This window comes from Bombus pyrosoma, linkage group LG2 (genome assembly GCF_014825855.1).
Source record: "Bombus pyrosoma isolate SC7728 linkage group LG2, ASM1482585v1, whole genome shotgun sequence".
Lineage (NCBI taxonomy): Eukaryota > Metazoa > Arthropoda > Insecta > Hymenoptera > Apidae > Bombus > Bombus pyrosoma.
In genome coordinates, this window is record NC_057771.1 from 7345160 (window position 1) to 7368304 (window position 23145).

A 23145-nucleotide genomic window follows, 5' to 3' on the forward strand; every position below is an offset into this window, starting at 1 on the left:
TACGAAATGAAGAATGTGTGTGAATCTGTGAATAAAAGTGTGAATTAGTTAAGTTACATGTTCATGATTTCTACATTTTATAATGAGATGAGTAATGATGATCAATTTAAGAATTATTATTCTTGTTGGACGAACGATTTTTAAATAAAAGCATATTTACTTACCTAGAAAATAAAGTGTCTTTCTCTCAGTATGTTAATTATAACGATCGATATAAGTACGAAATGAAAAATTATAATAATATTTAGCTTAAACTATTAACAAAGTGCGTTAATATTGTTGCGCTAGTTTTATTAAATTGTACGAAGAGATTTTATTGGTATGTACAAAAAAAGGAGGAAAGAATTATATAGTATATAAATTATTAGTGTTATGTCAGTGTCTTACACAGTTGTTTCATCTATTATTAAGTAGCTAGGGACAACATGAGAGAGACAGAAATGAAAAAGGTTTTACCTTTATGTAAATATGTTATAGGTATGACAAGGAACTAGGGAATATTTACTTCTTGTTTGCTATATCACTACAAGCGCTGAGTATATGTTTCCTTTAGACAATATTGAAATTTAAATATTCTTTTGCTTTTATTTTACCGTTTAACATTTTTCAACACTTAATTTTGGTCTTTTAATAAAATGGCTAATGGAGAACGAAGATAGAAGTACCATTTACACATTTCATGTCTTTAAGATTGGGTTTCATGTACTATTTACAATTTCAGTCGTACGAGCACAGATACACTACCACAGAGTAGGTTAGCTGTACCTGGTATTCCTTTCACTTAAGTAGTAAGCTTATGTTTAATTAACTTCACCTACAAAGCTTCGTCCCCGTGTGAAAGATAATACTTAACATCAAGAGATCTTAATAATTGTTATAAGCTAAACTAACTTTGTGGATGTAGCGCAATGCACGTAGAAGTTCATAGACGTACTTCAGTACTTTTCTCAAAGGAATTTAATTATATTAATGAAAAATCAGTGAAACTTAAGATATATCGTTCATAGAAAAAATTATGTTCTATGTTTAGTAATCATGAATAAACAAGCTGGCCAAAGACCTGCCCTAAAACGTTACAGTATTTCGCAAAACACAATCCTCGTAGCTCCATTATAAACAAGAAATAAAAATGTCTAACGTAATATTTAAACTTATATAAACCTGTGTGTATGAAAGAAGAAAAATGATTCGAATTAGTCGATTGAATCGAAAAATAGAACATTTAAGAAACTTTTTTCCAACAGTATACCTGTTTTAAATAAAATTTACGACTACGAAGAATGTTGAACAGGTCTTTTTTTTGGCAGTTTGCTTCTTTTCTCACACATCCGAATTTCTTTCCAACTTTTGGCTTCATAGCATAAATAATCATACGAAACAGAGGAATTTCACTTTATTCAATGTAAATTTTTATCGAAGATTTAAAATGCAGGATCAATTGATATACCCACTGATAATTTCAAATACAACACACGGATAAAGAAGATTTGAGCCAGCCCAATCATTGTACTTTTCATTTATGATTAATTTTATCGAACGCTGATCACCATAAGGTAAATCAATTGGTCCTTTTTACTTTTTACCTAGTTAAAAGATCGACGTGCCAACCACAACACAACAAGCACAGTGCTTCTCTAACAAAGTACTTATTTTCATACCGTATATTGCTTAAGTTAAAGAGCTTATAAACACGGCATTCTCAACAATTTAGCATACATAGAATTATTTCTTTTTTCGAGATTTTCCAAATTACATATCACTTCGTAATGTGTATATTCTAATAAAATCTCGTTACATCTTCATGGCGTTATAACCAGTTTATAAATATTTTTATTAGTTGAATTGAAACCAAACTACATAGTAAAACTATTCAATCTTGCATTGAAGTGATCACGATCAACAAAAATAATATAATGATAAATAACTAATCAACGAATTTTATGTCGATTTCGTCTAAGATATTATGACGAAGAATAATGTGATATTATCGACACCATCCTAAAATACGAGCCTACTTAAATACCTAACGACGAGTTAAGTTCTTTTTTAAACGCGTACTTGAATTTAAGGTGGCACGTCTGAAAAGAGAGAGCGTCCGGTTTAGAAGCCCGTTAATTTATTAATCTATACAGAACTGATAATAATTAGCGTTTTCGAGTTTTTTTTTTTTTTTAATAGTTTGAGAAAATGGATCACGACTCTCCGTTGCCACTGTCGTCACCGTCTTCGTAGTCACTAGCGCTCATTTGTTCGTCATCGTCGTCGTCGTCCAGCTCGTACTCATCATCATAGAAATCCGTCATGTCTAGTTGTTGTTCAGCTGGCCTCGCATGAGTCTTGATGCAGTAATCTTCCAACGTTACTGGTACGACGATCCCCTCTTTCTCAGCTTCCATCTTCGCTGCTTGTGCTTGTTTTCTGTAATCAACCAACCATTTCTTGGATGTACGTGCGTTGCTTTGCCTGACCTTCGTATCTTTTCTCCAAAAAGAATAATAACACGAGCGTTTTCCTCATTCTCTAACTTGCAATATTTTAAATTTACAAGGCTTTACGTCGCGATAAATTTGATATTACACTTCCACGTATGTGTTTGATCAGTATTCTATGTGATAAGGTAGCGCGAAGAGATAAAAGGGAAGTATTACGCGCAGGATAAATGAAAATATCCGTAGGATGCGGAATAGATCAATATTATTGTACCTTATGATATTTTCATACTCTTTGTCTTTACCCTTGGAGTCGCGCCAGCGCCTATACATCACCGAGGCATCCACGTTCGCAGGGCTATATGTATTGGGCTCGTTCAGAAGTGAAATCACGGACAACAGGATCGTCCTATTTCAAAACGAGAGTTCATTTGTCGTTTCTCCGCGTTACTTCTTTACGTTTACAGTAATCAACAGCAAGATGCAAGGTATGTGTTTCAACATATGCCAAGAGTATTTAACATTCAGCTTTGGATCAGCCATTTCTACTTGTAATGCTCACCTGACATTCTGTGTCGGATTCCACCTCTCGCATGGCAGTTCTCCACTTTGTGGATCATCTACCGGTGGATGCAGAATTGATATGCATAGATCTCCATTCTGCAAGACATCAACAAAATCTAATTACCCATGCTTCTACATATTCAGATAGAAAAGTACCAATAACGGAGAACGTTCTTCAAGCAAAAAAAGATATTCCATTACTTTCAATGGTTAACGCATACACGTTCAGATCTGGGCAACAAATTTTCAAGGACGTAGATAGACTTTGGCAAGAAGAGAATTATTTGATCGTAGAAGGGGAAAGGAGGCGAGTTCCGCGTTAATCGTCCCTGAAGGCGCATTGCCCATAGGGGAAACAAGCCTCGTCCGGGTCGAAGGATAAAACCTCGTAGCGTCTTTCGCGAACCTGAAAATCCTTGTTCAGTCTCCTTTACGCGCCATATTCGGAGCTCCAACCACGAACATATAAACGTTTCCTCTTTGAAACGCGCGCAAACATGCGACGCCTCTGATTGCAGAAACTTCTTGCTGTTCCTTTTTCCCTTGATCGTGTAAGAAAACCAGACGACCAGAACGAATTCATAAACCGAGGTTCTCGTAATATATCAGTTAAACACAGGAAGGAAATGGTCGCCATTGGATGAAACCGTTTCCCATGGAATCGGTTAATTGCTGGAAAGATTCGATGGTGCAAAATGATTAGTGTCGGGATCAACTTCAATATGTATTTTTAAATCCGAATTCAGCAAAATACATAAAGTTTACTTTACAGGGTTCCAACAATATTTGTGAATAAAGATGGTAGATATTTATGCAAAGTCATATTTTTACGAACGAATGTAAGAATATGGTATCTGAGCAGATACGAAGAAGGGGAAAAAACGTGATAAGCGATTTAAAAAGTAAATAATTAATTACATATTCATGAAAACTGTTCTCTTATTTGGTTGTGCGATCAATATATATGTATATTTTTGCATCTTGTTGAATATTTCAATAAATCGCACTTTATTAATTGTTCATGAGATCTTAAGAACTTCTCAGCTATCTTCAAGAAATCGATATTTATGGATCTAACGAGAAACTAATAAAAAAGAACTTGTCACGTTATCACGCGCTTTTTACACTTGTTTTACCTGTTCAATATTATAACAAATCAGGTTCTTTGGATATTATATACATGTTTTTCTGTATCGCTTTGCAGAGATGAAAAGGTTCATCATACTTGCTAATAAAACTAGAAAACGCTTATAATATAAAACATAGTATAAAACACACGATATATTCGCAATACATTTCTACAAGCGTTCGAATATTTTCATGAACAACTATATTATCGTAGATTTTCAAAGTGCGATATACTTGATTCGTTTCGAGAAACTTGTCGTCGCAGGAACGATTTGATTTCAAAGAATCGTGATTGTACGCGTCTTTCGTCGAACTCACTGTTCGCCAACTACGCTTCCGCGGAATATTGGATGCAAATTTTCTGACGCAAGGAGATGTTTGCTCTCGAAAGTTGAGCAACAACGACTCCACGCTCTACGCCCGTCGCTCTTTCCATCGAGGTGGTTCACCGATTCAAGCAGACGCGGATATGATTGTATGCAAATCTGATTTACGTGTTATACATATATACAGGGTGAATTTATCTGCTAATGAAAAGCGTAATGGCCACGGAAACGTGACAGTTAATTAGATTTAATCGATAGGTTACGTACAGTCGTAACAATAGGTGAAATAACGCGGCCATTGAGAGGAAGTCGTGTGCAGTTTCTCGTCTGTCAGCCGTTGCCAGCCGACCACTTCCGCATCCAGTCAGTCGAAACGTCTACTAATCTACTTGGTAATCTCGATTAGCATTTACACGGGCGACTTCAAGCGTCCTATGTCTTTGTGCAACTCTCGTCCCGGTTCACTGAAGCGTTTAAACCTGATCGATCGGCATAAGAAATGGCTACATATATCGGAGTCAACAGCGTGGCATTCTCGCGCTCTTGCCAATTAAGTGCCTGCGCGAGATTCGAGTACGTGTAAGTTCGCGCGTATTTTCCACGCTTTTCGTACAATTCGTCCGCAGATTGCTAACTTGTGAGTAACTTGCGACTCTTAAAGAGTTCGCGAAGTGTTTCCTAGAAAGTTGCAAGAAAGTTTCAGTTGACGATTTTTAGTACCTACTTATTTTTGCTTACGACTGATTATGGCCTAATCGATAAAGTAAATTTTTATAAAATATTGATTACTATTTCAGCTTGTCGAGGTCACCTAGTTAATTCCTTGGTACATGCTTTTTGCTCTAGTTTGTTGAAATATTTATGGGTAACGATTGCAAAAGCCCGCAATGCGTGGACTTGGGCGTGGGCATTTCTTTGAAGTAGAAATAATTTTTTATTTCAAATAAATTCACTTCGACGTAGTAGAAATATCTCTATATAATTGATCGTTGCTCGGAATTACAAATTTTTTGGCTTTCGATTATGCATAGTACTTGGAACGTTAGAACTACCTATTTTTTTTTATGTATACCTATATACGTGTATTATATTTAAACGATTATAATTAAAGTGTTACGATAATAATAAAGCAGATATATATACGTAATCACGTTTTGGTCTCAGGAAGAGTATTAATTTCGTCAGAAGAATCAGATACGTTTCTGATAATTGTAAAAACAATCTAATTTAATCTGTTGCCTTTGAATTTTCTTGAGAACTACTCAAACCGTTCGAATATTCTACGAAACTCGCATTAATCGAAACTAATTTTCACTCTATATCGGTAGAACTATATTTAGAATTCAAAGTAAACGTCGTTGCAGATATAAAATATCTTCTTCGAATTGTAATCGTAATTTTTACTACCAGTATGATTCAGACGACTTGATGATTTTAGATGACCAGTAAAACGAAAATTAGTAAAAAAAGAAAATCTGTTATTTTAATAAATTACTAGCGATCGCTAGTTGTGGTAGTAGTTACTAACGTTAAAGTCAAACACAAACCGTGCCAAAGGAAAACCGTGAAGGTTTTCAGGATTATGTAATATCAGTAATATCTGAATAAAAGGAAAGTACAATATATGGAGAAACATGGCGAAGAGTCACAGCTCGAACATTGTAAAAGAGGATCGCGGTTCAATAAACATTGGAAAATACTTTTTTAACACGGTGAATGTTTATGAAATAAATCGAACGATTCTACGAAACATTAGGACTTTCGAGGTGTCGGCTCGATCACGGATTAACCGTGCTTTCCTCCAGGTTCTTAGAAAGAGAGCCGCCTTCTCGCGATTAAACTTTCACTGTCGTCTGTTTTCCGCATCGTGGCGTCATTGTTTACTGTGCAAAACCGCGCCATGAAGAACACGATCGTTTACCTTACGATAGACAGCGATTCTTTTACGTGCAAAGATAAGGAGATAGGTAACAGAAAGAGAGTAAAAATAGATTGCAGAGGAAAATTTACATGCTATCGAGTTGCGGATTTTACGAGCGCGAAAAGATGGAAGTAGGTCGTTCGACTTTCACGGAAATCGGAGCTTGCAAAATCTTCCGATTCGCGTTGAAGTTGCACGCTGTCAGCTCGAGATCCACCGTCACGCAGATAAGGGCTTGAATATTTCTTTTTTTTTTCCTTTCCCTACTTTCCATCGAGCACGACTGTTCGAACGGGAACGAAGTAGAAGGATGCAAGAAGATATATTCGTGTGGTAAGCACGCTCTTTGTGGACAAAAGCATGGCATGCCGCAGTGCCGTTGGCGAATGGCCAGCACAGAGGAAGAGAGAAAGAGAGAGAGAGAGAGAGAGAGAATACGCCTTTCTGGTTCTCGGTCTCCTCTGATTCCCGAAAATTCGCGGCCACTACTGCATCCAGAAAATGTCTTTAGACATCACTAACGCGGCTAGTAAGATGATCCGAAGTGATTTGTTAATCGCTTAGCGCACATACCTGTGGTATTTCGATTTCGTCAATTATTAAGAGTCGTTGGTCCTTATTTAGAAAGAATACCTTTTCCTAATCTAATTCAATTTGAAGGTAAAAGATTTGTCAATTAACAAAATGGTTCTCTAAGAGAACATTAAATTCACAAACGTTGGTTTTATCTTTGCATATTGGTTTTTAAGGATCAATTTAACATTAATATCGACGCAATATTGTAATTATACGTAGCTATGATAACTGTCGGACTGCAGATGCTCATGCACTTGTGGGAATATAACATTTCCGGCGTGAAACGAAGATCAAACGAAGCCAGCGAGTGAAACAAATCGCTATTTATGATTCATTTCCCTATTTCTTTTTTTATTTCCGTAAAAAGTCACAGTCTCGTAATTACAAGGAATAAAATCACTGATTTATCTACGTCTGACTAATTAAAATGTAGTTTGCGTCAAGTATGGGCAAACGTTCAGATATCTTTGAACGATAGCAAACTGCAACTTTGATCAACATTCTGCAGAAATACAAATCCAGACGTCGGAAGAAATATGTCAACTGGACGGAACGATCTTTTTTGCAAACTGATCTTTCTTGATCGTGTTCGCGGAATAAATTTTTCTTAGAGTGCGTCACGGATGGAAGTTCGTGGCTGGCAAGAGCCTGGAGAAATCCAGTTGAAAGGAAAATAGAGCAGCGATACGTCAGGACGGATGCGCTTCATTTTCAACGGCGTGCAACAGGTCGCGAGATTTCTTGCCGGATTATGGTTCGAACACACGACAAACTTTTATCTCTGAATCGGCCCCTGTTCGTACGTTGTACTAGTTTGACGCTTATACGCTTCTACGAAGCGAAAATAAAGTCTCGCTTTTGATGCGCGTTGCCCGAAAATACCTGATTTAATTATACAGCGCGAATTTAGATATAATAAACGCGCACGCCTCTTTTTCGTCGGCTCTTGTTGCGATCCAAGTACCAGAGAGCGATTTGTATCGAGCTGTTGCCACTTATCTTTTACTAATTAGTCGCGTACAGTTGGTACGTTAGCTACTGTACGTGTTATATATTAATCAATTAGACACCTTGTGCAATTCAAATCAAAAGGTTAACTTTTTTATTTTATTCTGAAAGCTGTGAAAGAGAAACGTTTCTCTGCTATTAATCCTTCGCTTGTTGTCATAACAAAGACCAGACGCTGTGTTTAATTCAATCTGAAACGTGGAATATATGCGCGTTACTCAAGTTCTCTGTTTAATTGTATCGAATAGTTAACATTTCATAAAATTTATATAAGCTTTTAGAACGTGGCTGAATACACGTATATTTTAAGACTTTAAGGCTTCGACATTGAGTAAACACACTTAACACATTCACTACTATTAAAGATATGGCTCTTTACTTCTTTTTATCGGAGACCTCATCAGATTAATTAACATTCGTCCAACTTCATAATTTGTTATTTCAGGGTCTAGTAGCTACTTTAAATAATTAAAGCAACGTAATATATTCGATAGAATAAGTTAAACATACTTGGAGTCGCATGTGTTCGATCGATTAATATTTATCTACTTTTAATTATCGTTTTTTTTTTTTATTTACATTGAGCAATATTAATTATTCATAAATATTTAATAATTGCGTATGCTTCACTAAGGTTAAATGCCAACAGTAGACCAAAGAATTTCCTTTCAATGTATATTCTACGCATTTACAATAATTTGCAAGTATCAAAAATATCTGTGTATAACAATATAGGATAATACATATGTCGGACAGTACGTGAGATAAGATAATGTGACTTCGATAGAGAAAAAATACTTGGAATATTGCGACGTTTTCACGAGTAACCACGTCGCCGTTGCGGTCGTCAGCGTTTCGTGCGAGCAAAATACCGAAAGAGTAAATTTTTAAAATTAGCGACGCTGCCAGGAGACGGAGAAAGAGGCGGAGAAGCGAAGAGTATCTCATCGAACGAGGTGAGAACCTTGTTGAGCACTGGTCAGCCTCGAAAATAGACCCCACGATCGGAACTATCGCGAGAACTATGCGGAGGCCCGTAGTTCTTCTATGTTCTCGTAAATCGGGTGAAATTAGGTTTACCTTTATCTTGGTTCAAATCGATCACGGAAATCGAAAATATAACTCGATCATTGCCAATGTTACCGCTCTATTTTAATAGCGGTATAATCTAAGAAATTACGCGCGATATCTACGATATACGATGTTCAATTTAATCTAAAATGCGACGAACAGTGGAATTATTTTTGACGAGGTGACTGAACCACTTTCGCGCTTCCGATGACGGTGAATCACAGCGAGACATGTAGATGAGGAGGAGAAACTCTGCTGACCGATCCAAACAGGAAACCTCACAGACGATCAACGCTTCTAAATATCTTGACAGAACGCGTAGGTGTGCGTGCCATTTAACTCGACTGGTCCGCGTTTTCGAGATATTTCTTCGTTCCATTTCTCTACTTACGTACTCGAATAAATATTAATCGAGAAGAAAGAAGATAAGAAACGTATAAGAAATGCGAAGATAAGATACACTCACGTTCACAAGCATGTATGAGTAAAGTACAGAAGCTTGTGTGTACCGATTAAGCTTCCAGAAGAATTATCTCGAATTAAACGACCCTCGTAAGCTCTCCGCGTGACGACTGACTATTTTTTAAACGAACAATTACAATGATACAAGCACAAGAGCAAACTCCTTTAAGACAAGTAGCTGATGTTCGTGGTGTTTGGACGAAGCTGCGCGAGATTCTTGTCCCGTTAACTGTTGCGAACTGTTTCCAACATTCGCGATATTTTATCTCAACTGATTCGTATCCGGTAAGTTACTTTTCGAAGATATTCACATATATTAAATAATATTAAATGTATTTATATATTTCTGTAACTAATATCTACGTCGACATATTTCTGTCAAATTAAATTAGAATTAAGTAAGAATTACAAAAAAGTATATTATTTTATATCGACGAAATAATTCCGGGTAAAAATTCACAGAAACTCGCATAGCTCGCATTATTTTTCTTTTGGCACATATTTTGGAGAGTGCGTCTCTAAGCAACATATGCTTTGAATCTTGCGCCGATCTCTTTTGATTCTTGGGACATGAGATTTTGTAAACCGTACTTATTTCGAAACTCGTAACGAAACTAAACGTTGGACCTGGTTTATTGACAGTAACGGAATATTAAGCAAATTTAATGCAAAATAAATGTTTACATTTCTTTGTAGTTACTTATAACTGTTTATTAGTCAGTATGGTTTTAGAATAAAATCTCGTTGTACGTGTCGAAATCGAGCTTGGCTCAGATTAGGTTAAAATCTTTTCCGGGAAGGGGTGCGGCACCCTTTACCGCGAGCGCGTTTACTTCATAGCGAAAATCTTGAAAATATATGTCAAGGTTGAAATCGTAGAGACTAAATTTTCTTCTCTAAGAAGATTATTTTTATAATATCTCAAAATCGCCTGTCTCGAGAACCAAAAAAGACTGCCGTGAAATTCAAAGCGTGTGTTACTTAGAAACGTATCCTCTACGATATACGTCAAATGGAAACCAGCTCGCGCTATGTAAATTTTTCCTCACATTTACCCAATTCCGTTAAAAACGAAATTACGCATTTTGACCGATTAAGTGAAAAAGAATGAAGGTAGCGATTTTCAATCTTTTCCATTTCATGACACGGGCAAACTGATTACTAAAATTCTGCGCCACATCGTCACATATATATATATATGTCGAATTATTATTAAAGTTTTGTGTTGAATCATCTTTTGAGTTGTGGGCGCGTATTAATTCTTCATTTGGGTTTACCATTGTTTAACTTAACTAAATTATATTACACTTCAATTGTTTAACACGAATAGATATAACTTTTGCAAGGTTTAACAACAAATTAGTTTAACGAGCGCTTTTAACAATATTCTTGGGTTCAAACGAATCCACGGTCAACGGGTAACTCTTTGTACAATAGTTTGTATTTTCTCTGTATCGCAAATTACGTTAGCTGTATCGCTTGGTATCTTCTAGACTGACTCCCTGATCTCCTCCAAGGAGATCTCAATAAAAGGCTGCCTGGATCTCATTTGTCAATTACATATTGATTAGAAATATCAACAAAATTCCAGGCGCCGTTGCTAGGCAGTCCTGCATAGAGCCGACATTGCTCCTGGCCGGGGCTTGTCCGTTAATACAGCGTGTCCCTCAATATCGGAACTTCTTCTGTCAGGTTAAACGTTCATCCCGTGACCGTGGCTACGTTCAGTGACCAGTTGCGTCACCTTGAGCCCAAGTATTCCAAAAGAAATGCTCGATGTCTCTACATCTTCGACATATATATTATATTTGATTCATGAGAGGGCATTCGCTCCGACTGGCTATTATTATTTTTATTTGACAATGTAAAAGAAAAGCGGTCGTCAGTGCTGTTAACCGAATAGTCAGGCATTGCGTGTTCTAAAAACTCGTGCGCCACTAGTTGAAAATCGTGGCGTTAAGAGGTTAAATAATAGATGGAAGTCGTAAGCGCGACCTTATCCCACCAGAGCGTTTCCACCTTACGGCCTTAGAGTCGCTCGTAAACGGCAGCACCTATACACGCGTAATTTCTGTCGATATACCAACCGCCGACACAGTCGAGTAAACCTGCGACACACGTATACACGCATCTCTCTTCTCATCTACAAAGGCGGAGAGCCAGATAGACGGAGAAGTAGCTGGCGTAAGCGCGGACAGGGAGCAACATGAGAGCGAGCGTGAATCTCTCCTCTCTCATTCTCTCTCGTGCTCTGTATGCTGGTGCACGTACAGCCGGTCAGACGTTTTACGGTTCGTCGAATCTTAAGGCGACGACCTCTCCGCGCCGAGGGCAAACGAGCCTACGGATTTTGTAATGATTCCACCTCAACGCCGTTCTTCGAAAGGCGTATCTGACTTCCACTGCTCGAGGAAGAAGTAGGTGTACCAGGGTCAAGCCGTGCTTGTGAAGAGATGCGCCGCATCAGTCGTCATGTCACGGAATATCGAAGCGCTTCGGTTGATAACGAGGTGCATTCGATACAAAGTGGCACAGAAATAAACGAAGTGCAGGCTGTCGCACGAAAGCCGGGCGTCTGCTTATTTTTAACGACATATACGTAGCATGTACATTATACATCATAGCTGCATATGATCGTGACGCGATTAATATTGGTTTTTAAAAACTAAGGTGCAATAACGAAACTGGTACTTGTAATCGTCGAGGCTGATAGAACTATTTTGTTACTTGGCAAAACTTGACGGGTCTTCTAAACATATAGAAAGACTTTAGGTATCGATACAAGCAGTCTGATTATATTTAAATGGTAAACACGTGTAGTAGTATATGTATACAATAAATAGGAAAATATGCTACGTGCGTTTCTAATAGGTACTTCAGATTTATAGATCGGTAACTCTATAGAAGACCGTCTAGAATTTTGTGGTCACTCGTATGTATATCTATGTGTTGCACGAGAAGAACGAAGGATGGTGACGCGAATAGATTCATTGAAGGCCTTCGATAACTAGACTATGTACGGAGAAGATTCGCGTAGCACCGATCTCTTTCGTTACCTTCGTTACCTTTTTATCTACCGGTGAAAAATTCAAAGAGAAAGCAATAGATCCGTATTCTCTTTGTTTTTCGAGAGAAATGGTATTATTTAGATTCCAGCGAAGAAGTCGTAACTTGTCATTGGACAAACAGTTTCGAGAAAACAATAGCATATCGCCGGTCGTAGCCGAGGAAAAATTCAAGCGAGACGACTATTATTGTCTGGCAGTGTTTCGTGTTTAGAGCGAGTTCGTAAGATCCCCCGCGGAGCAAGAAATCTCTCATGCACGTGACTCACGCGGACAAAGGGGTTTCGTGGAAAGTCATTCGGTCGTCATTGAACGTGCCACGGTTACGTAGGATTCACTAAGTTCCGCTGGTCTGCCCTCCTTTTTACTTAAAATATCTTATCTAGCGGTTTTCAATTTTCGCAGTGACTCACGAAATTATTCTAACATTTGTAGAAACTTTTCACGACTATATATTATACGAAACATTTTGAAATTTCGTTTACATGTTGAGCCAAAGTCACGAGCGTTCAGTACGATCGAATGTCTTTTTCTTAACGCGTGAAACGCTTGACGTCAACGCGGAGTCACTCGCCTCCAGGAGCGGCCACGATGAACCGTAAAACCGCCATGGAGTATGGAGTCATCCGTATTCAACGTGTTAAGTAGCCAAGTCCTGTAGCGAAGTCTGAATTGATTATACCGATAAAATTTCAAACGGATCCGAAAACGTATACACCCGCAGGTCTCTTCTATGAAACGTGATAATTAACCTAGATTTAAATTATCAAGGGAACGATTAATCGATTACAAGGTTGTATTTATGCAAGATTGAGACGTGATGCGCATGAAAAATTTATTGAAATTATTCGCAACAGTTACCGGGAGGTAATAAATTCTAGTAATTATGTGTTAACCCTTGCCGCTCGTATACTTACGTATGACAATTATATAAACTAATCAAATATTATAATGAAATATTTTCAATTGATCGATAAAGAAGCAAAGATAATGATAAAAAATCATAAAATTTCGGTTTGCTCGAGCGTTTCAAAATGGTAGATACGAGATTCTAACTAAGGACGGCAGTACTTAAATCGTGTGTGACATCCATAATGTAATCGTGCGATGTAACGAGGGTACTCTTCCCCCTTTTTACATCGGCGACGAGCGGTCTATCTCGTTGGAGAAACAAAGGCGAGACACGTTGAGTGTCGGTGAAAAAAGAAAAAGAAGAAAAAGAAGAAAAAAGACCGACGAGACGTGCAGATGCTTCGATTGACTGATAATCGTGGAGCACTGGTTACAGAGTTCATCGAGGTGACAGACAATCCTCGTGCTCACTCGGGCCACTCCATTATATACTCATTAAACAAATTACTTATATTCTTCTTCGTTGTCACGTTTTTGCGGAGGATTAATCTCGCGAAGGAAAAGGAAAAAAGAATAGTAAAAAAAAAAAAAAATATGAGAATGGAAGAAAAGCAAGAGGCGTTCGAGTTGATGGTATGTGGAAGTGCATTGGCCTCTGCGCGAGAGCATGGAAATACGTAACGTATGAAAAGTATTCATTGCATGGAAAATAGCGTATGCGAAAGCGCAACTGTCGGCGATATTATTCGCACGATGTAACGGAACGAAACTTTCATCGTAAAAGAAATTGACAACAAAGAACAACGATAGACTCCACGTCACCGTCTCTCACTTATCTTAGATAGCTATCTATCAAAGGCCCACAGTTATCATAAGTAAAATCAGTTAGTTTTCATCTGTACGTTCGATCGTTTTAAAAATAAAATTCAAATGTACTAATCTTCATATGGTGCGCGTATATGGCATCGCGATGATCTGACTTGCTGCAACTATCGACCATTGTATAATTAATGCGTGTTACTGGACGCGTGAGATTTACGTGCGTTTATTCCCGTTAGCCGCGGCGTGTTCGCCTAGTCCCATCCCTTCCAACAAGTGACTGGATACGGATGTCCAACGAGCTTTGGACGGTCGTTGACTCTTTGCTAGTCGCTGAAGGGTCACACGAAGAACCCGTCACAGATGCGCTCCAAGTTGATAAGGTATCTTCGATCGACAGCAATTTTCAGATCTCGGTAGTACGAAACGTAGTTTTTCAGGAAGAGTCGCAATTATAAAAGCGAGATTCGATATCGACGATTGCGAATTGAAGGAGAAAAAAAGACGAGCGATCTTGCCTGTGACGATAGTAGAGTCGGCTGTCGAAATTACGACCGCTTGATATTCGCAGACTGAAAATATCGAGTACTCGCAGACGCTGGATTTTCCAGCGAAACGACGTTACACTTCTGATTGCGGATTTCGCGAGTTCTTCGAGCAACGAAGCGAGAGTTACAACATGCAGGGTAAGGGACAAAGAGGAAATCGGAGAAAACGAAAGGGGATGGTTGACTGCGGGAGAAAGATTCAGCCGAGAGAAGGGAGAGAACGAGGGAAAAAAACAGCCGAGCCATACGGAAGGGGATGAAAAGAAGCACGCGCAGGATCGATAATTCCTGTATTTACTCACCTCGTATACGTTCGGGTGCCAAACTTTCGTCATAAACCGAATGCTGGGTGGACTGTACGGATAATCGGGCGGGAACTTCATGTGTGCCTGAAACAGGAAGAAAACAGGAGCGCAGGATGCGCGTTAAGACGATGCTACGTTACAACGGATCGATAATCGTTTATGTAAATTATCACAAAGGCCCTTGTTCAGGGTTCCGAAAATTATTTACAAGTCATTTGCGAATTGCTCGACGCGTCCAGAAAAAATTGAACGAACGATAGGCAATACGCTGATGTGGTTCGAGCTCGAGGGAAACGTAATCGCGCGAGGGATGAATTTACCCGGAAAACACCCAAGAACCGAGGGCTCTATAAAATTCGATTTGTTCCACGTATCGAAGGGATACTCTTGTCGACTTGCAACTACTCGTCACGGAAGCGAATCTGTTAGCATTTGTTTGTTTCAATGGCAAATAGCGAATTGTGATCATTTCCTGGAAAGACAAAAACCCGCGGGACAAAGGCGATATCGTTGATAATGGACGCGTAATGAATACGTAGTTTTGTTTCGATAATAACCGATGGAATAACGACAAGGTATCAGCAAATCGATGATCATCCGTGTATCGCAGTGAAACATGGCTGAGAGAAGGGACGCGTTCTTCCCTTTCACGACGCGTTCCACGCACTTGCATTGGTATAGAATGAATCCATTTCGCACACAGGGTGTACATAAGGGTCGTCCCCGACTTTGTTGGCGGACTTTCGTCGATGGTTTGCCGACGGGACGCTATATTGATCGCAACCTGGTCATGGCCCAAATATCCACCTCGTCCTCCGGGATAGCGCGTCCTAGAATTAAGTTACTTTCCATCGAGCGTTTGTTTACATTTCCGCGGTAGAATAATTTCTACCATGCTGGATCGTGTATTTAACTAATTACCCAGAGGTTCGAATTTCAAGTCTGGATCGCGATATTTCCTATTCAAAATCGCGCTTGTATCAGGGTAATGATAATTTTAACAACTCTTCGACGATTTTCAACGACGCAGGGTCGTTTGTGTTTTTAATTTTGGAGTTTTCAAGCCGAGAGTTTCTTCCTACACTCCAATTCGTATAATGATACGTACTTGTGCACAGTACCGCATTATGAGCAGACTTAACGAATCAATTCACAGACGATAGAGCGAGATTCCGAGAACCTTCTATATGTCGTGTATGATCTTGGATAAGGCTACATAAATTTGCAACACTTTGATCCTTAATTTCAATATGTAATTATGATAGTCGGATTCTATTACAGTTTCAAAATGTTCCATAAACGCATAATTAGAAAAGAGTTCTACATGCTTCCAAATACTTTCATGAGCCACTGTACACGTAATGACATTGCGAGTGAAGATAAGGACAAAGATAAGGCACAATTACAAGTTGGTAATTGAATTGGAAATAGTTGCTATAGTATTCTAAGCAGCGTTGATTTTGTTGCACTTTCCAACGTGACATGGGAACATTGATCGTGCTTATCAGTCAGTAATCTCACATGACATCGACGAAAGGTATTCGCGGAATCGAGGACGAGATCGATTATTCATGCAATTACACGACCATTCTTATGTTTCCTGAAACAATGCAAAAATAACAGTACAAAAATTCGAGATTTATATCGTTTCGATCGAGAACAAAAAGTACGTGATACGATTGGAAAAACAAGTAGAGGAGAAACGATAACTCCGTTCGATTATATCGGACGGAACAAACAAGCATGTGCGTTGAGTTCTTCAATAATGTAGCGCTCTTGACACGTGACAGGGACACATTACTTTGACAATAAAGTAATGAATGATAAAAAAAAACATATGTGCGCCATATCAATAGCCATTATAATGCATATACATATTCGAATAGTAGAGTTACTGCGAATTTACTACGAATTTCTATACATTTATGGTAAATTTAAAGATACGAAATTACAATGCATATAATACATAAAAACATCAAATACTTAAGGATCATACAATACTCGTTATGATATTAGATTCTCCTGTAATACTAGAATATACTCTTTTTATTATTTTCATCCCATCAAAAATTTGCATCATGTCGCGATATTATTTTTCTACAGTATTAAAGCAGCAATTAATTATATCTAAAAATAAAAGTTAGAATTACAATACTTGGAAAAATGCACGAAAACATTTTATTTTATCCGAAAAACAAAGGAACCTCCGAACTTTCCAGCAGGACAACAACTGAATTTAAATGATTATTATAGTCCACAAACTAGAACCCAAAGATTATACTCAAATGATGATTGATGTCAGTGCTTGGAACGACAAGGGTTAAATATGAAGGGTTTAGAAAATAATAATTCGATTGCGTAAAATATATCTGGGTATAGAGCAAGTTGAAAGATGGCCCATTTTCCGTTGTCGCGATATTTCAAAGGGTCGTTTACTCGTCGCTTTTCCGCCCGTCGAGTCGACTGTATCGTATGACCTATAAATTTTCTCGACCTATTTCTACGATAAGCACTTGACGGTCACCCCTTAGATGGCACTGCACGACATGGCTACCATCACTCCTTGAAAACTTCGCGCCGATTCAGAAGGATCAAGAAGTGACCCAAATCAGGAAGACAGGCATCGTGTTCCCTTGAAGAGCTACTTCGATCAACGAGGTCACTTAACATTGTTTATCGAAGGAATTTTTTTACTCGAACTATATTATAATTTGTAATATATTCCAATAAACGGAGGTCGCAGATAAGATGAAAAACGTAATAAATCATACTCTTAAATGGAAAGAGATTTTAAAAATTCCGCATCAAAGTCATCTTTTCATTTAATTTTCAGATTAAATATCAGCCTGTTTTCTATTTCTCTGATGAACTCCTAATTATACAGATTGATATTAATTAAACTGAGCTAAACTAATATTACTCGTACCTTATTAAAAAAAATTCAATTACTCTATATGAAGACTAGTATGAAAGATTTTTCATTTTTTACAGAGAAGCAGTTTCAAAATTCAATATATTGTCAATTAATTTTATGCTAGCAATTGTAAAATAAACAATCATATTGTTCCTAGCACATTGCGTTCCGTCTTTTCTCAATACGAGAAACTTCAGTTGTCATCGCGCCAAATATGCAATAACTTTTTCAGCTGACGATAATATTCGAATAGAAGAAGGAAAGGATCGTGGATCCGTGGTATTACCGAACACGTATCGCACGTGCCGCAGGTGAGAAGAGGAAATGCATGGCAACAGGAGATCTGACGTTACATCGTGTCGAAATCCTTGCTTGGTTTCGTCGTCAAACGGAAGAAAGAACAAACGGTCTGTATGTGTATGTGTACTACGTAACTTGATGATTTAACTCGTCACAATTCTCTTGCGATATAACTACAGATACACTCATACAAATTACGTAATGCTCAATATTTTGTTTAAAAACGTTAAAACATATTGAACAGAAATCAAATGGTCAGGGGCCTCGATCGTTCTCCGCTCTCCAATCGGGAGTTAGTCAAATACGTCTACCTCACAAGCTTTCAAACTCAACTTTGTCAAAAACGAAACCTCCAATGCAGTTTCGTTATCGCAGCTTCTCGTCTTATTTTGAGCTGCAGAATCTCCTAAGCTTCGCTTGTGCCACGCATTTACGAGCTGTAACTCGAGAGCGGGAAAATTAAGCGAACGATATGGAAGAATTGACGCGTCGAGTGATTCTGACGGTGTTTAAGGTTGCTGGCGGGAGTTGCATATCGATTTGACTGACAACAGTTTCGCGTTGCCCATCTCTCGCTGTTCTGAGGTGAGAGAATTAAATGGGCCAAAATCAGTGCGAGTGGGGCCGCCAATAGTAGAAAATAAAACTGGCAACACAAACGTATACACCGAGAAGACCCATTTATCGGGGTTCGCGGTGACCTGTTTGCGAGACACGACGGTTTTCCTCGGGGAGAAAAATCTGGGCTTGTTCATCTCAGTCGGAATGGGACTGGGTGAAAGTCGCTCAGGTGATTCGAGGGATGCCGGCCAAAGATAGACACAAGACAATGCTCGATGGCGTTTTATGTAACGTGGCAACACGCGTTACGGCTCGACTTCACTAGGTCGATCCGTAAATCCTTGAAAAAGAAGTGACGGTTTAACGTAAATCGTGAATTATTATTTCCGTTCGGTAAATGGAATTGTTCATGGCGATTGACGACTGCGCGTAATTGTTCGGACTCAGCTACGATCAGAATTTAATTCGACGAACGAATCTGCGCTTCGCTATGTATTTACGCACATTCCGTGTCGATTAACTCGAGAGCGCAAGAAAAGCTCGATTCGATCGGAGAGGCTCGAGGAGAGCTGCATTTCTACGTGAAATACCTCGAGCTACGTCGAAGCAATAATTGCGAACGTGTTAAAATATCGAGTCGTGTCATAATTTTTCATTTTAACTAGTTGACAAGATTTTTGTAACAGCAATGTCCCCGATTTATATATTACATATTATTGGGTTGTAACGTAAATTCATCCTCCTTTTGTTATATATTACATATATCGTAATACGTATTTTGTATATAAATAACTAATAGTCTATTAAGTATTATAATGATAAATGTAACGATTATACATTTTTTGAAACTATTATACAATTTTAATAATTCAAACGATGCAGTCAAGTGAAACAATTCAACGATTTACTCACAACTAGATCTTTTTCGCATGTCAATCAGACTGCATTAACGACTTCACACACATGGCACACATTCTTGCCACGTGCAGCCAAATTTCTACGTAGCACTACGTATCTCAGGCTAGTACATGTATATTTTCCCAGTTAATCCGCGCTTGTTCAATACCTTAAAATAAACGTTCATTCATTTCACTAATACTTCGAGTAAATCTTTTATGCGATTTCTTTATCACACATTCACTAAAAATTACAATATTATATACCGTGGCTCGCGGAAATATTTGGACACTAATGTGAAAACTTTTAAGGAATATATTATGTATGTTACATAAAATATTTTGAAATTTCATTAGCCCTGTAATGAGATACGACTATCATGATTACCTTGGTAAAGTGCAGAAGAAATCTGAAAATGTATATGAAAGTTACAAGATGTTTACTGCGAATATATATTTAATTAAAAATTAGTATGTAAATTAGAGAACATAGACCACAATATTCGAGATTTATTAATACATATTTAATGAAATGGCCTTCACCACTAAGGACATGTTTGAGGCCACGAATTACATTAACTTTTTACTAAGTATATGTTTGCAATAAACATCCCATAATTTCTATACACATTGCCGTTCAAAATTCTTACAACATCATTTATTTTTAACAATGTTTTAATATTTGATAAAGATTATGAATTTCTTAATAACGTTATTCATAGATCAGTATCATATATTTTCTTCAGCGTATAAAATACTAGGTCGAATAATGTAGTTTAGCTGTTCATTAATTTTCCTTCAGTATCGAAACAAATATAAACTCACCAAGACGTTTGAGCCAAGATATACATTTTAAGATTGATCCTAAATTTCCCCAATATAATCACACTAGTCGTGTCTCATTATACTGCTAATGGAATTACGAAAGTGTTCGTATACATACTTATATTTTGCAAATTATATATTCATAAAAATTATCTATGATATGTGTCTGAATACCTTCGTCAGACACTGTTCGTGTATTAGATAAACCGCGATAACCAGGCAGCAACAAAAAACGTGTTACCGTGATAATAACGTATAACGATACTGTTTACGACAGAGGCGCGTTACGATTATAAAGCGCGGGTTAGAATCTTATGGAACAGGATTTGCGGCACCCACGTAGATGCTGATCACGTGTACGGTACGATACGATTCGCAAATAACGGTGTGTTGTCAGGTCTGTACTCGTTGCGACCAGTTACATTGTGGGAAGATAGGTAACGCTCGCGTTACGTGAATAAGCGTTCGTAAATTCATAACGAAGCGGAGAGTGGTTTAGAAAGCGGACGCGAACTGTACAAAAAACCGTATAACCGTGCGGCAACAGTAGAATTCGTTTTCTGCTCGCTAGAGACTAGATTGAAAGCGCAGAATGATAGCGCAATTATTTGTAGCAGCAGATTTAAAAAAAGAGAGAAAGAACAAAGCAGAAATTGAAGATTGTATTATTTGTATACCGTATATTAATGTATACTATAGGATATAATAGTTTTCCAAATTGAATATAAATTATATTGCATACGCGTACCGCATAATACATATATCGAGGACGGTAGTTGGAAAACATTTGTTTAATAAGAACAATGATACTGCGTCTCGAGGTATATTATCAACGACGGGTTACATTACACGTGGAAAAATCCAATAGGAAAAGCACTATAGGAAGAGAAAATGAGCGTGGAACGCAATCGATCCGGCCTTATTGAGTAATCTTTAATTTTCAGGATTACTCAACGCTGCTTGAAAGTCGCCTTCTGACTTGTGCATGAAAACATTCATCGAATTGTAACGCGGATAGAAAAGACGAGCAAAACAGCGATAACCACTGCAACGCATATTATTATTGGGGAAATCAACGATCGGTCGCGGCTAAACTACTCACTCACGTTGTTACTTTTCTGGTCAAGGTAATCGTAATGTTTCATCGTGTCATCATCGGACAACCTTCACGTAGGAACGTTGATAGATGTTCATGTCTTTCGAATATATACATTGTTAAAATTAACGGAAACTGACTTATCATAAAAACAGCGTTTTTAAACATACAACGTCCAGACAAAAGGGAAATGAAGAAGTGTTACAAAATTACCAAAGAAAAATTTATATTACATATAGAAAATTTATAACCATATTTGGCGATTGGAACAATCAAAATAATGTTTTCTGATGAAAAGATAAATATGCTTAAAACTCTATTGAAAGAGAAAGCAGAAACATAACCAACAAAATGAAAAGTATGCCCGACTGTAGTGTTTACATGTAAAAATGATAAAAAGAATGGAATTTTTATCTCGGCCGAGTTTCCAAAACGAACAAAAGCTACGAATAATTCTAATAATTACCTTGAAGTATCCTCCTTGGTAAAGCGTATCCGGGGGCCCGAAGATAGCTACTTCCCACTCAAACATGTTGTCCTCGTTAACGAGTTTCACGCGGAATCCCTCGACAGGTTCCTCTTGAAGACTTTTATATTCGAGGGCAAGTGCCCTTAGAGCGCTGCTCGTTGTTTGTGCCATATTTTTCTTCTGGAAGTAAAGTCTGCAGCCTGTTCCAGGAAGCGGAACGTCCTAAACCTCCTGAAGTGGTAGCACAGAACACTACAGTCGGACGGACGCCTTTGCGAACACTGCTCCTCGACAGAATCAATTTCCAGCGGGTTTACCAGACAGTGTGCAGCCGTTACTACGATTTCCTTTGTTGCTCCTCGACGCGTCGTGGTCTTTCACTCACGGCAGGACGTTTTCTATGATTATAATACGATTTTGCACATCAAATAAACAAAGAAATATGATAGGACCAACAAACTGCGAAGTGCCCCTCCAGTCAACAATATACTATGCCCGATGCACGCACCTCTAACAAAACAGCTGACGTACCTTCTGCGTCAGCGTTGCTCTCGGCGCAAGCGCACGATGATATTCCCTATTTTTCTTCCGTGTGTCGTCGACGATTTTCAAATAAAAATATATTCAAAATACACCAATCGTTGTATTTGAACTGATAGAAAAGATCTCTTTTGCGTTATTCTAATTGGCGAGTAAAAACTTGGAGCAATTTAATAGACAATTTAATAAATTTCTAGACTTCCTGTTTCCTGATTGGAAAGTACGTCCCCAATCACGTGACGCGTAAAGAAGCGATATATGTACATACGCTACTTATACATACTTATTTGTCGCTCAAATCCTTCGTGCTAAAGGCAGTGCTGACTATATATTTTTGTATTCGTAGTAACAGCAAGCACCAATCAGAGAGAACCATCGTGTAACGTATTCTCATTGGATAACGTTGGACAAGAATACAAAAATCCAGTGTATATGAAATCTATATACTACATGCTATATGACTAATGCAT

General features: G+C 38.0%; 1 protein-coding gene across 4 annotated transcripts; it reads right to left on the bottom strand.

The window, feature by feature from the left end:
- Positions 1-559: 559 nt before the first annotated feature.
- On the bottom strand, positions 560-22659 carry LOC122573358 (ubiquitin-conjugating enzyme E2 R2). 4 transcript variants are annotated; one of them, XM_043739607.1, is made up of 6 exons: positions 22453-22652; positions 22133-22366; positions 15072-15158; positions 2992-3089; positions 2704-2838; positions 560-2418 (listed from the first exon to the last, which is right to left on the bottom strand). In XM_043739607.1, exons 2-6 carry the CDS (start codon positions 22304-22306, stop codon positions 2193-2195), a joined length of 720 nt encoding a protein of 239 aa, XP_043595542.1. In that variant the 5' UTR covers positions 22307-22366; positions 22453-22652; the 3' UTR covers positions 560-2192. The 4 variants fall into 4 exon arrangements, with proteins under 4 accessions (XP_043595542.1, XP_043595560.1, XP_043595533.1 ...); XM_043739625.1 differs by lacking the exon at positions 22453-22652 and adding an exon at positions 15742-15904 and having other exon boundaries at positions 22133-22269; XM_043739598.1 differs by having other exon boundaries at positions 22133-22651.
- Positions 22660-23145: the final 486 nt, after the last annotated feature.

Coding starts and splice junctions, on each gene's coding strand:
- LOC122573358 (XM_043739607.1), bottom strand. CDS start 22,306: ATGGCACAAACAACGAGCAGCGCTCTAAGGGCACTTGCCCTCGAATAT. Junction 3,090..15,071: donor GGCACCCGAACGTATACGAG/GTGAGTAAATAC, acceptor GATGTCTTGCAG/AATGGAGATCTATGCATATC. Junction 2,419..2,703: donor GAGTATGAAAATATCATAAG/GTACAATAATAT, acceptor GGTTGATTACAG/AAAACAAGCACAAGCAGCGA.